Here is a 16,450-nt window from a genome sequence, read left to right on the forward strand (position 1 = left end):
GAACCGACGTGAGCGATCAGACTTGGCTGACTGCTCCTCCCAGCAGATGTCTGGGAAGTTCAGGTCCCCCATGATGGCCCTTCTCTGCTTACTGGGTCATGGAAGTTGTCATTTTGACCGAGAGACCCAGAAATAGCACTCTCATTAGCACACATCCTGAATAAGACTGATGCTAGGTGCTCAGATTTTTGCCCCAGTAAAGGTCTTAACTCTTCAGGTTCAGAAATTATCAAGACTGATTCTTAGGGCTTGCCTATAGGGTGAATGGAACCAAAATAACAAACATGTTGTAATTTACACCCTTATTTTCTTTGGACCAACCCCCCCCAAATAGATTTGAATAATTTCTGGTCATTGTAAATAGATGCCAGGAGACTGAAACCCATGTCAGTAAAATAATACTAGATACCTTTTCTGTTGCTCCAGGTGATTGGCAGTGGTTGATAAATGACAGTTTAAGAAGTCTGTCTCATGTTTCAAGCACAACAAGACAACAAATAAAGGTACAGTATTTTCTCCTTTTTGTTTCATTTTATTGAACAAACACTATAAAAGCAAACATTCCAAATTTTATATTTTCCTTGTTATTCTTAGCAAAATGGCTGCCTTTATTATTGAACTTTCTGTCCTGCTTTCCCAACAAATAGTAAAAGGAAGACATTTAATTTGTTTTGCTTTTTTTTCTCTCAACACCAGGAGAATTTGGTTTGAAATTGTATTATATGCCTTGTATAGACAAAGCAGCATGCTGGTTTGTGAGCTTCAGATGATCTAAAAATGGCTGTAAAAGTTGACCTCATTATCCCTTTTTGATAATATTTTAGACTAAATTTATTTAGACCATGTCTACACTGTGAGACTTAGCAAAGTTAATGAGAATCAACTAAAGGTAAGAAGACTGTTCATATTAGTGTGTGTTAAGCTCTTTGTAGGTTCAGAGTTAGAATGGCATTATTTCATCATAGGCAAATCTTCCTTACAGTGATTTACTGTCATCTTACTGTGATTTGAGGCAACTCTAAACCTAAGAAGATGCATCCACATGTTAACTTGGTCATATTGTTTATTCCTTTTATTGATTCATCTTAACTTTCCTGAGTATCCCCATGTATACATGGCCTCAGTTATTATAATTTGCCAGCACTATTGACACACACAGATGGTTGAAAAACGTATTTGTATTTCTTGTCTCTATCTTTACTCTGAAAATAATTCTGATGATATGTGAGACACAGTATAATCCAGTTTGTTAGTCTTCTAGCTTGTTGGTTCTGCCTAAATAAGGATTTTTGTCAGTAAATCAAGCAAATGCAATTTAAAATGCACACATGGGGAAGTTTTTGCATTCTTACATTTCTGACTATAAATAAAAAAAAAAAATCACATCTACAGTTTTTTCTGCTGGCCTGCCTTAGAAAATGTGTAATGTTAGGTATGGGAAGAGAAGGCAGAAAGATCTTTAAATCACTGGAGAATAATTAAAAGATAAAATTGGAGTTCTTGTATTATCCATAGGAATTGCAGGAATTTATCTGAGAAGTTTGACGGGTAATTTATTGTAGGAACTTATGGAACTGAACTCATTAACATGTGATCATAGACTTAGAGCCACAGACTTTGAACCACCCTGGCTGTGGGGCTTGCAGCGTGGGCAATGTCTTCAGCTGCAGGGCATGGGCAGTGTCTTCAGTGTACAGTGGTTGCTGCCGTGAGCCTCATGAAGCACGGGGTTTGCAGCAGAAGCAGCAGCAGCCTTCCCTCATGCTGTCCCTGCTCTGAGCTCTGTAGCGTATGTCAGCCCCCCTGGCAGACTGGGGAGGTGTGGAGCTTGCAGTAAGGACAGCATTCTCCTTGCTGCCACCATTGTGAGCCCTGCACAATCTCATCTCCTGTCATGCACATATGGTATGGCAGAAGGCACGCTTATATGGATTGTACATTAGATCCCATTGAGTCCAGCATGTGTAGAGGGGCCCTCAGAAACACAAAGTGATCTTTTTCTTGACATTGTGCAGTCTTCTTGGCTTACATATTATATATAGTATCATGCAATTAAAATTGAGAAAGAGCTTTTACATCCATTGCTCCTGTATTTAGTTCCATTGTGGTTCTACTTGGTTGAGAAGATCATTTTAATTGATTATCATCATTCCAAAATACTTGTGAAGTAATGGAAGTAAGTAATATTAGATTAAATAATATTGTTTTTTCAAAATCTCTCACTCATCACTGAAAATATTTTTGAGAGTAGAAACAGTAGAAAACTTGTTAATATGACACCTTATTTCACTTACACCGAGGACATCTGTGTTATTATAAAGCATTTTTATTAGTATGGAATAAAGAGTTCCTTTTCTTTTTATATGCTCCCAGCTTTATTATGACTTTGGTCAACACTGTGCTTACCTGAAAAATATTGTTCTACCATGATTATTATTAGAAATCTTTCCACATTTCTCTGACAACGTCACTATCAGTATTGTTTTCTATGCTTCTGACACAAGTCAGTATAAAAGCATGGTAGTTAATGCATATAGTATAACCATCAGTCTCATTCTAAACTTAGATCACATAACCGTATTGACTGACTGAAAAACTCAAACTGTCCTGTTGGGCATATTGTTTCTGTGATGTTTGATTTTTTTTTTTTTCTCGGTCTGCAAAATAGAGTTGTAATTTATGATTTTGGAAACAATACACCCATTGGAATATAAGAATGACTTATATCACACACTGCTAGTTTTAGCTGGAAGTCTCTCAGCTAAACTGGAAATATAGTATACATAAATCAGTAATAACCTTTTAAAGTTCAATGCAGTCTCTTAATATAATCCATAACATTTAAGAATAACAGTATGACCTGCTTTTACTCTTGTACATTGGTTTAAAGGTACTTGCACAAGATAATGTAGTAAAAGGTAAAAAAATTATTAACAGTTGTTAAAAAGAACATTACAGATAATTTTGTCTCATTCCTGTTGTCATTCTGAACTTGTGAGTATGCTTCTTTTGAAGTAGAACCTTCAAAGTGTTATATTAGATGAAAACTGTATTAAGCCCCCATTTTTTCTTTTCATTTTAGGAAGCTGCTGTCTCTGCACTTGCTGCATTGTGTAATGAGTACTACGTCAGTGAACAGGGAGAAGCCAGTCCAGCTCTACAAGGTAAATGATTCATGTTGGCTGTACAAGTTAAGATTCACTGGTGGCATAATGGGCTTTAAAACAGCACAACACTGGATTAGGAAATTCTGAAGGCCCTGCCCAGTTATGTACCATTTTAAGGTACATTTAATTGGTTGCATATATTTATAGAAATAATGTATGCTATCTTTATGTTCTTTATGGAAAACAGCCTTGGAGAGATGAAAGACACTGTATGCACATAAGACAGTGATGTTTACAATATATTGCTTGCTGTTTTGAATAGCTAATCCTGGCTTAACTATGAGATAAAGGAATGACTTATTTATTGTTGAACATTTAGTCTGTTAACAATCCAACTAGGATGTTTATAAATGCCCAAACTATGATCTACTAATGCATATGTATACCTAGGCCAGTGGTTCTCAACCTTGCATACCGAGTGATATATGCATTTTCCTAAATATTATGCATACTGTACTACCCAGGGTGGGGCCAGAGTCAGACCCACAGCAACGTCCTGCTCTCCCTGCCTTTGCCCAAGCAGCATCTGATAAAAAAGAGAAGAGGCAGAGACTGGGGAGTGAGGGGAAGGGGCAGGGATTATGGGGAGTGGTAGGGTGGGGCAAAGCCTGTGGGGAGCTGGGAGTGTGGGGGTGAGAGGTGCAGGAAAGATGCAAGGGGAAGGAGTTGGGTAGGGCAGAGGGAAAGAGAGCCACCTGACCCTCTCCTCCCAGCCACTGCTTTCCCTGCTGTAGCAGTGGCTGGGGATGAATTATAAGACAACCCTATAATAATTTAGATTTTATACCTGGAAGATTGTAACTAATTTATAGAATCTTAATTACTGGGGAGTCATTAGGATTCATCTGCATTCAGGGTCGACTTAGATTCAAGTAAATACGCTATGTATGGGGGGAAAACTATATCATCCCCTCTATCCAGTGAACTGTATAAGTACCAGAATAATAATAATAATGCTATTCAAGCAGGCCTAAGGAGCAATGGAGGTATTAAAGCAATGGGATTTTGATGGTATTTCACTACTGTTACATTATAGCCTGGTAGGAAAAACCACTATAAAAACAAAGTCTTAATTAGTCTGCAGTGTTGCTATCTTCTTGCTTCTTTCATTTCTCATTTCTCTTTTCTTGCTACTTCCTCTCCTGTATTCTGTTCTTATCTGCTATATCCTTTTCCATTTGTTTAAATTTTTACTTATTTTCTGTCCTCCCAGTTTAACTTTTGATAATTTTCTAATCTTCTCTGTGATAACTGCAGGTCCTATTAAATTTCAGAGATTTCATGAGCTGCATTGTTTCACCAAGTCCTATACCCTTAGGGGACATGTATATTGGTGTTGTCTCAGGGAGAGCAAATTACTACTATGGAGAAGTTACCAGTAAATAGCTGCTTCTTCCCTTTCAGTAACTTTTTATATTTTATGTCATTTTACTGACATTTTCAATTTGAAATTAACATAATCCACAGCATGTCTGATGCAAACTGAATATCTGGGATGCTGTCATTAAGTGCCTGGTATGTACTTATGGTCTCAGGTATCTGCATTATGTCCTCCTGATTTGGAAAGTTTTAAAATAATAAATGTGTCTACAATGTAAGTCTGTTAACTCTTGGGTAGGGATGTAGTTTCTTCATGTGATGATTTAGTTAAAACATGCTGACTGCATGGGGATTTAAACAAATCACAGTGGAGTCATGAGTTGTGATTAAATGCAGTTTCTTATGGCAACCTAATAATTCTTCCTGTAGCAAATATTGCCTAATCATTTAACTCCTGGATGCCAGACAGCAGCTTGATTATTATAATCATCATAGATACTCTGATTCTTATCTCCCTTTCAAGGATTACAATAAAAGATTTTATATAAACTGCAGCTTTGGGGCAGAGGTATCCTAATTTTGCATAGCCACAGGTTTTTTTGCTCTATTTTGCAGCATTTGTTCTTCATTAAAAGAAGAATTTAGTACAGTAGCTTAACTGTCTGAAAAATCTGCAGACTGCTCATTAGCTGCATGATAAAGTGTACAGTAAGATAGGTCTTACTCTACCTCAACTATGCAGTTTGTCCAGTAAAAGATATCACCCAAAGAAATCCTTGTTTCATACAGTAAGAAATTCATATCTCTCTCTCTCTCTCACATGTTCTCTCATTCTCTCTCATGCAAGCAGACATACACGTCACACAGCTTATGTGGCAGTATGCTGTATGCTTTGTGTTGGACGCTTCATATAAGGTCAATATGCAGTAAAAATATATACACACACATGGATTTCCCCCCTCCTATTTTTTTTCCTTTGTTTTCCTTTAATCCATTTTTATTTTGGTCTACTTCCCCTCAGTTAGATACTTCTTTTTGTCCCAGCATGGTATTCTCCTCCCCTGCTTGGATCTAGTTATTGTTACTTTTCGTTTCGGTAGTTTCATCTTCTCATTCTACTGTTATTAGTTGTCACATGTCAGCATAGAGGTGCTGTGGTGTGAGGGCTGATGATTTCCATCTAGAATACAAGCTATCTCTGGGAAGGCCCATGTTTTTGTGATCTCTCTGGTGCTCTGTATCTGGTTAAATGGTAATTACTGTTGTTTTAGAAGTAGTTCCATGCTGAGTGTCATAAAACCTGAAGATATGTGAATCTTCACTGAGTTCTTGTTTGAATATAAGCCCTATTTAAACTTGTTGCTTTGGTTTAAAAATAATACATAAATTTTAATTATTTTTACTAATCTTAGCTTAACTGTGACTCTTTTGAAAGGCAGGGTTAAGATTGGTGTAAATTATGTCTTTGTTATTTAAAGCATATTCAGAGAATAAGTAAATTAAAAAAAAATGTTGGTAAATCAAATATTTTGTTCTCCATGGTATTCTAGTCTATTTTAGAGAATTTTTATCCAGCCTTTTTGTTCATTGCTTAGTCAGCTCTATAATGTAATGAATGATGCAGTAACTGGTTTTCACATTGCAACTTTCTAGATGAGCTGGTGAAGCAGTATATTTCAGAACTCCAGAACACAGAGGAAATGATCTGTTGTGGTTTTTCATTAGCCCTGGGGGCCCTTCCAAGATTTCTGTTGAAAGGCAAGCTCCAACAGGTGAGATACAGTGTGGTCCTTGCACTGAAAAGAGGGTACAAGTTTTAAATGCTTCAGGAAGTAGTTTGAATGAAATCTCTGTGTTTAAACAAATAAACAGTAATGTTGATTATAGTATAAAAGTATTGGCTTATAAAACAATAATCCCAAAGCAATGACTCTGGCTTGTTGCAGATTCAAATGCTTGAAACTGGGACCTTTCTGGGAAGTGTCAAGGCAGAAGCCAGAAAATGAACAAGAGTAGTAGATGTGGGGCGGTATCCCTTTCTCCTTAGAAAAAGAAGATTGGTGGGGCAGAGTGGAGAGAAGCATGCAAGGGACACTGTTCATACTGCACTTGTACTAGGGATAGTTTCATTATCTACTGAGTATAAATCAAGCAACCATCATAAACATTATATTGACTTTCAATTTTTTTTAATATTATTTGCTTAGATTTTAGATGGTTTGAAAAAAGTTACTTCCATCTCGCCGAAGAATGTGCACTTTGCAGAATCAAGGAGAGACGCCCTGAAAGCAATAGCAAAGTATGTTTTGTCAATTTTATTTTCATTCATCTGTTAAGGCCCTGACTGCTGCTGCCATGACATGGTCTGCCTGGTTCTGGCTGTTGCTGCTCCTGTTACAGCAGTGGTGTGGTATCTCTGGAGAAGGCTGCAGTGCTTCTGTGGGGAAGACTTCTTGGGTAGCTGTCACTTTGGTGCCCTCTCCAAGTTAGTACTTGGTGCTGGTGTCCTGCTGATCCACCTGTGGTTATGCTACTGGCATTGTCAGGCACATATATACATACATTCACAACGCCTTGGCCTGGAGCATTAGGAAGGTGATGCAAAGGCATGTTCTGTGGCCAGGCAGCAATAGGGAGCTGCTCCTTGAAGTGGAGAAAATGTGGTGGGGGGAATGGAGCACTGTGGGATGATGATGGAGCAAGAGACTCTTTTTCTGAATGTATATGAGAGAGGAGCTTGTTTGCCCAAAATAGTAGTGCATGAGCAAAAGGAAGTTTTTTTCTTTAACTCCATTTTCATTAGCATTTTTGTTTTTCTCTGTTATAGGGTTTGTCAGACAGTAGGTGTGAAGGGAGAAGGATCCCAGGATGAATTTGTCTGCAAAGATAATATTGTTCAGATTTATACTACATTACTTCATAGGATGACTGATTATACTACAGATAGCCGAGGAGATGTTGGAGCATGGTAAGGCGTCTCATGTTTGGAGAGACTGATAAATTAAAAAATTAAGTTTCTTTCTCTTGGTACATGTTACTATTGATGCAAGAAATATATAATTAGAAGCTTTTTAGATGCTGTATTTTCAAATGCTGCGGAAAATGGGATCTATTCAAGCCCTTTTGATTCAAATAGACTCAAAAAATGCACCAGAGAAAATGAAGGTAGTAATTATTTACCTTTCCTTCAGAAGAAATAAGTTGAATTGTAGCAGCATATGAAATGTACATTTAAAGCTAACTGAGGCTCAGGTCTTTTCTGACTTAAAGATCCCATACTTTTCTTTTCAGTGATGAGAACATGAAAATAAATATTAATCAGTTGTGAGGGCGATTATCCTTGGATGTCAGAAATAAATACAGCCTTGAAATCTTCTGAATTTCCAGTCCTAATCAAAGAGCTAATCAAAAGGGAACTTGAATAGTACTTTTAACTTTTAACTTTATATTTTTTGACCGGTAGAGGGAGTAGTTGTATAATCTTTCAGAGAATTCAAAACACCTCTTCAAAACAAAAGTTATGGTAATCTTTACTGACCTCAGGGTTTAATGACTTCATCTTATATATGTAAATACTAATCAAAATATAATATTATGTTTATAAGAGGTTTGTGTTGATGGTGTGCTTTAGTCTTCAGATTATAGTACGTACAGAAGAGAGAGTTGGTTCCATATAAAAGATATGTTAACCAAAAGAGAGCAGTCTGTTCTGTCCCCTCACTAAAGCAGGATGGACAATGTGATTGTTAGATAAGGAGCTTTGTTTTAAATTAAAACTTGTAGTGAGGTGCTAAGATATCTAAAATTTAGGATTTCAGATTGCTTTTTGGAGATCCCTGTAACTATTGAGTACAATACAGTGAATGGGAATTGCATGTTTTTCACCATTATATTACAAATTTCCAGAAGGAAAACATTGGAAAAAACATTAAAATGAAGTCCTCTATAGACATATATTCAGTGAGGAAATAATAATCTTGTTAGATCTCTGTTGTTATAGGTATTATATAGGCAGGTGTGCCTGACCAGTGGCAGATCCAGGTGGAGGTGCAGTAGTGCAGTTCCACCCTGTTTTGATTCCTGCTCCACCCAAACTTTAAAACCAACTGCCTAGGAGGGACAGCTGCAGTTCTATTCAGATAGTGCTGAAACAGTCATAGTTTCATAGTTAGTAGGGTTGGAAGTGACCTGAGCAGATCATCAAGTCCGACCCCCTGCCATGCAGGAAAGAGTACTGGGGTCAATTAACTTCATGGATCATTATTACCTCCCTATTTCCTGTTAATCACTCTCCATTCCATGGGTTTTAATGAACCTCTATTCTTTTTTTAGTGGTCTTTATATTTCACTATTCAGACTACCCTTTCTTCTGAAATTTTGCTGTCTGTTACTCATTCCCAATAATATCGCTCTTCTATTTTACAGCCCTGGAGACTCTTTTTAGTAGGGCTGTGCGAGGCTTCGGACAGAGCTTCAGATCCGGAGATGCTTCGGACGCTTCGGCATCTGAAGCAGCATGTCTAGGTTGAAGCGCTGGCTTCGTTAGGCTTCAGAGCTGCCTCGGAGATTTGGCTGTAGGAGATAATGGGGAAACAATAAAATAGCTATAACTTTGTTGTTTTGTGTCTGATTTGGATGAAAGTTTCAGGGTTGGTAGACTCTGCAAAGAGCATGATGCCTGCCAAGTTTGAAGAAGATCGTTGCAGTGGTTTTGAGGGAACTGCACCCCAAATTCTTGAAAGCAAATCTCATGTCATGTCTAGGCATTACAACATAAGGGGGTAAAAACTGCAGGGATGATAGCCTCTGCTGAGGCCACAAAGCCTTTCAAGAAGGTTGGTGCAGGGGTTTGGGGGGAACTGCACCCCAAATTCTTGAAAGCAGAACTCCTTTCGCATGTATGTGTTACACCACAGGGTAGTCAAAACTGCAGGGCTGGTAGTGCTTACTGAGGCCACAAAGCCTGCCAAGTTTCAAGAAGATTGGTGCAGGGGTTTGGGGGGAACTGCATCTCAAGCTGCAGACAAGCAAAACTTGTGACATGGGTGACACTGTGTGTTAAGGGTGACAGCTGTAGGGATGGTGGCCCCTGCTGCAGCCACAAAGACTGCCAGCTGTCGAGATCGGTACGTGGGGGTTCTGGGGCCCTGCACCCCTACCTGCTGACAGGCAAAACTCATGCCATGGGTGCTTGTGGGACTGACTGTCTCTGTCTTGGGGTGTGGGAGACACTATTGCAGGCCTGGCTGTTAAAGCTACTGTGTTACCAGTTACCAGTCAATCATGATTCATTCAGGGACCAGCTCAATACACAGGACCTAGCTAAGGTAGCCAGTTAATTACCATCAATTAGCACCTACAAAACCAGGCTAAGGAGAGGAAATAATCAATACAATCAACTGCCCCAAGACAGAGACCATCAGTCCCACAAGCACCCATGTCACGAGTTTTGCCTGTCAGCAGCTAGGGGTGCAGGGCCCCAGAACCCCCCTACACTGACGTCCTCCACAGCTGGCAGGCTTTGTGGCGGCAGCAGGGACCATTGTTGCTGCAGCTTTCACCCTGCTGCGCCTTAACACGCAGTGTCACCCAACTCACGAGTTTTGCTTGTCCGCAGCTTGAGGGGCAGTTCCCCCCAAACCCCTGCACCGATCTGCTTGAAATTTGGCAGGCTTTGTGGTCTCAGTAAGAGCTACCAGGCCTGCAGTTTTGACCCCCGCTCCCCATGTTGTAACACATAGAAGTGACAGGAGTTTTGCTTTCAGGAATTTGGGGTACAGTTCCCCCAAAACCCCTGCACCAATCTTCTTGAAACTTGAAGGGCTTTGTGGCCTCACAAGGAAACACCACCCCTGTAGTTTTCACCTCCTGTGGTGTAACGCACAGCTGTGACATGAGTTTGGCTTTCAAGAATTAGGGGTACAGTTCCCCCCCGCCCAGCCCCTGCACCGATCTTCTTGACACCTGGCAGGCTTCATGCTCTCAGCAGAGGCTACTACCCCTGCAAGTGTCACCCAAATCAGACAAAAACCAACAAAGTTATAGATATTTCATTGATTCCTCATGATACTCTATGGCTGGATGTCTGAGGCTGGATGCCAGATTGAAGCAGAAACTAGGTCCAGAGCTCCAGATCAGATCACTGCCATCCAAAGCAACTGGATCCAAAGCTGGATTGGGTCGCTGCCAGCTTGCACAGGCCTAGTTTTTAGCTTTAGCTCAAGAAGGTTGTTTCATTGGAAACTTCCATCTTTTATTTTCCCTGATCATTTTGTGGGATCCCTGTCTAGAGAAGTGAATCAGCTAGAGCACCATACTCTTTCTTTGTAGGCATGGAAAAGTTGGATTTAGCAAGGAACATTTTTTGGATAGTTACTGCAGGGTGTGCTCTTATCCATCAGGGAACTTTTCAATAGCAACATACATGCTTCTGGACATGAAATTAAGTAGTATTTGTATTTGAATTGGGATCTTAAAATGATTGTCTCTTCTTTGCAGCAAGTGCAGACAACAGAAGCACACTCGCTTATGAGATTAACCAATTACAATTGTATTGCGTCCTGTCTTTTTGACATAGGTTGTTAGAAGATTCTTAACATTTCTTGTGATAATTTCCAAGTTAAATGAAAATACGGACTCTGACTTAAAGCAAAAAACTTCTTGAGAATTATTGTGCTCTCATATCATCTACTTCCCAGTGAATAATTCTCCTTATTGCACCTTCAGCTGGGAGATGCTATTCTTGTTGTGGTTACTGTAATGCATTATTAACATTTAGTCCCCAGCCTGTTGATCATGGTTCTGTTCTCTTGCTTTAAAACAAAATCCCAAACATCATAAATGTTTTTAAATATAGTAACATTTCTCACCCCATTTTTAGGGTACAGCATTATTCATATTTTCTGTTTTCTATTATGATGGAATATGTTTGCTTTATATTATTTTACAAAAATCACTTACATTTTAGAAATAGGATGGAATGATTGCTATTTATTAGTAGTACAACAGTGTAAAAATATGGTGGTTTCCATATAGATGGGAAAAGAACCTACAGTCTTCAATCCATAGAGCCTTTAGGGCTATAAGAGAAAATAATTTCTAGAATTTACAGTTGCCTCACTTCAAGCAGTAATGCATGCTGCTGTATTTGTACAAACGTGTTTTCTATCAATCTGTAAAACTACATGAATATACATTTGGTATGAGCTAAATGTTTCATTATTGCTGCTAATGAGAGCTGTTTGTAACTGAGAGATTGTTGTTTACTGTTTTTATTCCTTAAATATATAGCAGTCAGACTATTTGATTTATACTAAATAGCGCAAAATACTACAGTGCAACCTTTTCATTTTTCATGTGTGCACCAGATATAAACCAGAAAATGCCTTTTATTTTATAATCCCTTTGAACTACTTTCATATTTGTTTCGGACTCTGAGTGGGTTGGCTGCCTTCCCAAGACTAGTGTTGATTTTGGTCTTTGGATTTCAGTAACAACAAGAATGATTATATTTTTGAAGGCCAAGACATTTGTGATGTAGATGACTTGTGGTGATCTTTAGCCTAACATTGCTACCCAGTTCTGACCAGTGGACCCATTATTCAGTGTTATGCAAACTTTAAAGGCCACAGTTTTAAAAGAAGAAAAAAAATCTTTTCTGCCATTTGAGCTTATTTTTATCTTTCTGTTTAAGTAATGAATAATAGGTTGCTTTATATACTGCTTGTAAGGTTTTTTTTACATATCTGAAATAGTATATATGTCTATGAAAGAGTCTTCCAAGTTATTTTGGATTGGACTTATTAAAATAATAAGGTTGATGCTGTATGAAGGAAGTTATATATTTATTTTTTCTTACTATTTTACTTTTTCAGTAAACCTACACAAATTGTTATACTTTGGGTTATACAGATTTGATAATGTTCTGTCAAATTGTGTGCAGCCTATATTGAGATGGTTAATGGAGCTGTTGGGAGTTCACTTATAAATGGCACTGCCTAAATCACTTTATGCATTAGGACACCATTTCTGTTAATCTTAATGTATCTGGTGCAGCCTAAAATTTGTAGGCATGTATGCCTTAAACTCTTTTCTGGGATCTGACAAGCTATCTCTACAGATCTGTTTTGAGTCGGATTTGAAATTCAGTGCAGTTTTTGTCCTGGATGTCTTTTTAAATGCCCTTTGAACATACTGAGACAGGCTAATCTGCAATCTTAACCAATGAGTAGTGAATCAGACAGATTAGATCATAATGAAGTATTATAAGTTTCTTCCTATCATGGACTGTTCATCCTGTCTCCATTGGATTAATTTCTGTGTTGGATACTTCTCGATTACCAGTAATTTTCAGTTATTCGGTCATGTAGGATTCCTTCTACACAGAACTTATTCATTCTAAATCTGTCTGCCCATATAACAGATACGGGCTGCATGCAACACTCAGTCAACTTTGTGCTAAGATGTAGCTAGGTATACAGTCTCAGGAGATTGGAAACTCCACAGCAACTTGAGCTAAATTAAAGAACAGGAAATTTTATTGAATTGAATATGAAATAAAAACAGAAGGACCTTCCTTGTGCTATTTAAAATACTGTTAGATTATAACTCTACTGTCCCATCATCTTAATTTTCTGTGTGGTGCAGAATTTTGTATTGAAAAAACCTGTCATAAAAGTTTTTTGGGGGAAACTGCAGGGGAGCTGGTGGCAGATGCAAGGACCTCTGGCATCTGCATGGCTTAGCTAAATTTGCAAGGTTTTCTTTGCAAGTTTTAAGAGCTGGACACTGCATTTTATTTCAAATGAAAGTTTAGAATCAGAAGTGTGTATTTTTAGAAAATAAAATACAGCTGTAGAATTTTGCTTCATAAATATGGAATATACAGAATGCTGATTAAAAAGTTCCATAACCTTGAGGAAAGAAGATGGTAAGCGTGATTTTAAAAAATCCCATAAAAGTCAAACATGGACCGAAATCATAAAAGTGCATATTATTTAGGAATGAGGAGATGAGATAAGGGTATAGACATGTTGAACATATCTTTTGCCTATCATTAGTTAACCAGCTGTAACTATCTAAATGCATGTTAGTTTGTCCCCTGCACTTTTGTCAAAAAGCCAAGAACCTGTTGGGATTTTACATAAATCAAATTTGTCTCTAGAAAGACTTTCACATATTAGGCAACTTAAATACAAAGGCAGATGCCTCAAGCTAAATATGTAATTACCACCATGAATGGGAACTACAGTAGCACAACCCATAACCGACAACATGATCTAGATATGGATAATAATGACAGTCATACAATTTGTGTAACATTATTTTATGGTAGAATGCTGTTAATCCCTACAGACCACCATGTAGTTTAAAACAACAATAATAAACCATAATATGCAAGTTTTGGGCAACTGTGCATGTGAAGCCCAGAGGACAGTGGCGATTGGCTGTGGGGGCTCTGCCTCCTTAGGCAGGGAGGGAACCGCTGCCAGCTCAGGCAGGGAGGCAGGAGCCCCGCTGCTCCATAGGTGGAGGCGGAGGTGGGTCAGGCGGTGGGGAGGAAGGAGCTGCTGCAGCCACCTCCTGAGGCAAAGGGAAGCCCGACTACTCTGTGGGAAGAGGTGGAGGTTAGGGAGCTGCCACCACTGCCCATGCCTCATCGGGCAGAGGGAAGCCCTGCTGCTCCATGGGAGGAGGCGGAGGTGGGGGGCAGGGAACCTCTGCCACCTCAGGTCGAAGGAAGCCCTGCTGCTCCATGGGAGGAGGCGGAGGTGGGCAGGAAGGATGGGACCTGCTGCTGCCACCATTGCCTCTCAGGTGGTGGGAAGCCCTGCTGCTCAGTGGGAGGAGGCGGAGGTGGGGCAGGCGGGGCAGGGAGAGAGCTGCTGGTGCTGCCTCAGGTGGAGGGAAGCCACGTTGCTTCGCAGGAGGAGGGAGAGATGGGCAGGGAGGAGGGAGCCACCATGTCAGAGGCTGGAGGAGGATGTGATGGCAGCAGAGGGACTGTTTACATGGCTGGCCCCGAAGGATGAGCAGGAGAGGAGGAGAGTCATGTAAATACTCCATCTTTCATGATGGGCAATTAGCTAGTGTCATAATAATCCTTGTCAAAGTTCAATTTTTTGTTGTTGCCCTTTTTATTACTTGCTCTGGGGCAAGGGCCCACATTTTCTACCTCTTCTGTTTGCTGCCAGAGCTGTCATTAAAACTTGCTGCTGCAGACAAAACATGGGCTTTCCCACCCTTGCTCTGATGGAGATGAGGAATAAATGATTCATACGGCCATTAAAATTTATTCTTCTTACTTGAATAAGAAAGAAGACATGTTGTAAAGCTGCGTTTTTTATTGTTTTAGTTGTGATATTTCTGTATTGGAGAGCTGGCACTTGCTTACCAATGAGTGACAATTTGCATGTGTTAGTTTCTCCTAGTGGCTAGTGCTTTTTGTGTTTAAAGAGACCACCCACAGTTTTTTAGTCCCCTGAGTATGAGCATGCATTATGGATAGGATGCATTAAATATTTTAAGAAAATATACTTGCCTATAATTGTTCTGTGAATGTATAAACTAAAATAGATCCACACATGACCATTCACGTTCCTGGCAAATGTGGTGATATATGTTTACGTATCTGAATTAGTAAAAGATCTTATGTATGCTGGTGTGATAACTGCATTCTTTCACAGAGGTGAAATGTAGCATGTGCTTATGATGTAGCGAGTAGCTACTTTCAGAACTTTCCCTGGAGTTCCTGCCCTTTATTGATGGGTCCATGGTCCAAGGTATGTACCTGTGAGCTCTTTTGAAAAAAAAAATCCATAACAAGTAAATAATTTTCCTTCGTATAGTCCTCCCTCTGGCAGTATCTACCTTTCAGTTATAGCAAAAGTACTTTTGAGGAGGCCTTCTGGTTGTCAAAACTTTTAGAAGACACTTTACAAACGCTAATTAGTAAATGTTGCTCCATGTGCCTTTAAGGGGGCATTATCAAATTTAATAATTTTAATTTGGTACCATAAATTGAGAGCATAGGTTGGTTAAACTCCTAGTGGAATACTTTTATAAAGAGTGATTTATGAATTATTTTCTGTTTCACTGACAGTTTACTAACATCTATGCAGTGATTGCATTAACTGTTTATGTGGAAAAAAATCAACATAAGGAAAATTATTTGATACTTTTTAGCTGCCTTAATTACAGGTGCAACATCTGGGGAGAAGAATGAGTACCTGCTTAAGACTTATCTTTGTGGTGCTCATGAATTCCTTCCTGATATTGATGGCAGATGATGACTTGGGGTTGCTCCTTTCCTCATCTCACGTTTAGGTCTTGTCCACATGGGAAAATTAATCAGAATAGCTATTGTGGAATAAGGGTATAGTTTCATAGTAGTTTGGGGTCAGAAGGGACCTGAACAGATCACCTAGTCTAACCCCCCGCTACTGGCTGGAGCACATGCTGGGATCACACGACCCCAGACAGGTGTTCATTCAACCTCTTTTTGAATTTACCCAAGGTAGGAGCGAGGACCACTTCCCTAGGAAGTTGGTTCCAGATCCTAGCCACCTAACAGTGAAATAGTGCCTCCTAATTTCTAACCTGAACCTATTTTCCAGCAGCTTCTGGCCATTGTTCCTTGTCACCCCAGATGTTGCTGGGGGAAATAGGGCCCTTCCTATTTGCTGCTGATCTTCCCTAATGAGTTTGTAGGCAGCCACCAAATCCCCCCCTCAGCCTCTGCTTGCTGAGGCTGAACAAGTTCAGGTCCCTCAGCCTCTCCTCAGAGGGCCTGCCTTGTTGCCCTCCAACCAAGCGGGTAGCCCTCCTCTGAACCCTCTCAAGGCAGGCCACATCCTTCTTAAAGTGCAGTGCCCAGAACTGGACACAGTACTCCAATTGTGGCCTGACCAATGTCGCGTAGAGGGGGAGTATCACCTCTCTGGACCAGCTTGAGATGCATCAAT

The 16,450-nt window shown here is 39.6% G+C and overlaps 1 protein-coding gene across 1 annotated transcript in view; it reads left to right on the top strand.

Moving 5' to 3' along the window:
* TBCD (tubulin folding cofactor D) overlaps nucleotides 1-16,450 on the top strand; it is a 226,913-nt gene that overhangs the window by 155,359 nt on the left and 55,104 nt on the right. Inside the window, exons 25-29 of the mRNA XM_019542712.1 lie at nucleotides 427-503; nucleotides 3,083-3,164; nucleotides 6,141-6,259; nucleotides 6,695-6,786; nucleotides 7,315-7,455. Coding sequence (XP_019398257.1) covers nucleotides 427-503; nucleotides 3,083-3,164; nucleotides 6,141-6,259; nucleotides 6,695-6,786; nucleotides 7,315-7,455 — 511 coding nt within the window. The remainder of the gene's footprint in view (nucleotides 1-426; nucleotides 504-3,082; nucleotides 3,165-6,140; nucleotides 6,260-6,694; nucleotides 6,787-7,314; nucleotides 7,456-16,450) is intronic.

This window comes from Crocodylus porosus, unplaced genomic scaffold, assembly GCF_001723895.1.
Source record: "Crocodylus porosus isolate Cpor-Errol unplaced genomic scaffold, CroPor_comp1, whole genome shotgun sequence".
NCBI lineage: Eukaryota > Metazoa > Chordata > Crocodylia > Crocodylidae > Crocodylus > Crocodylus porosus.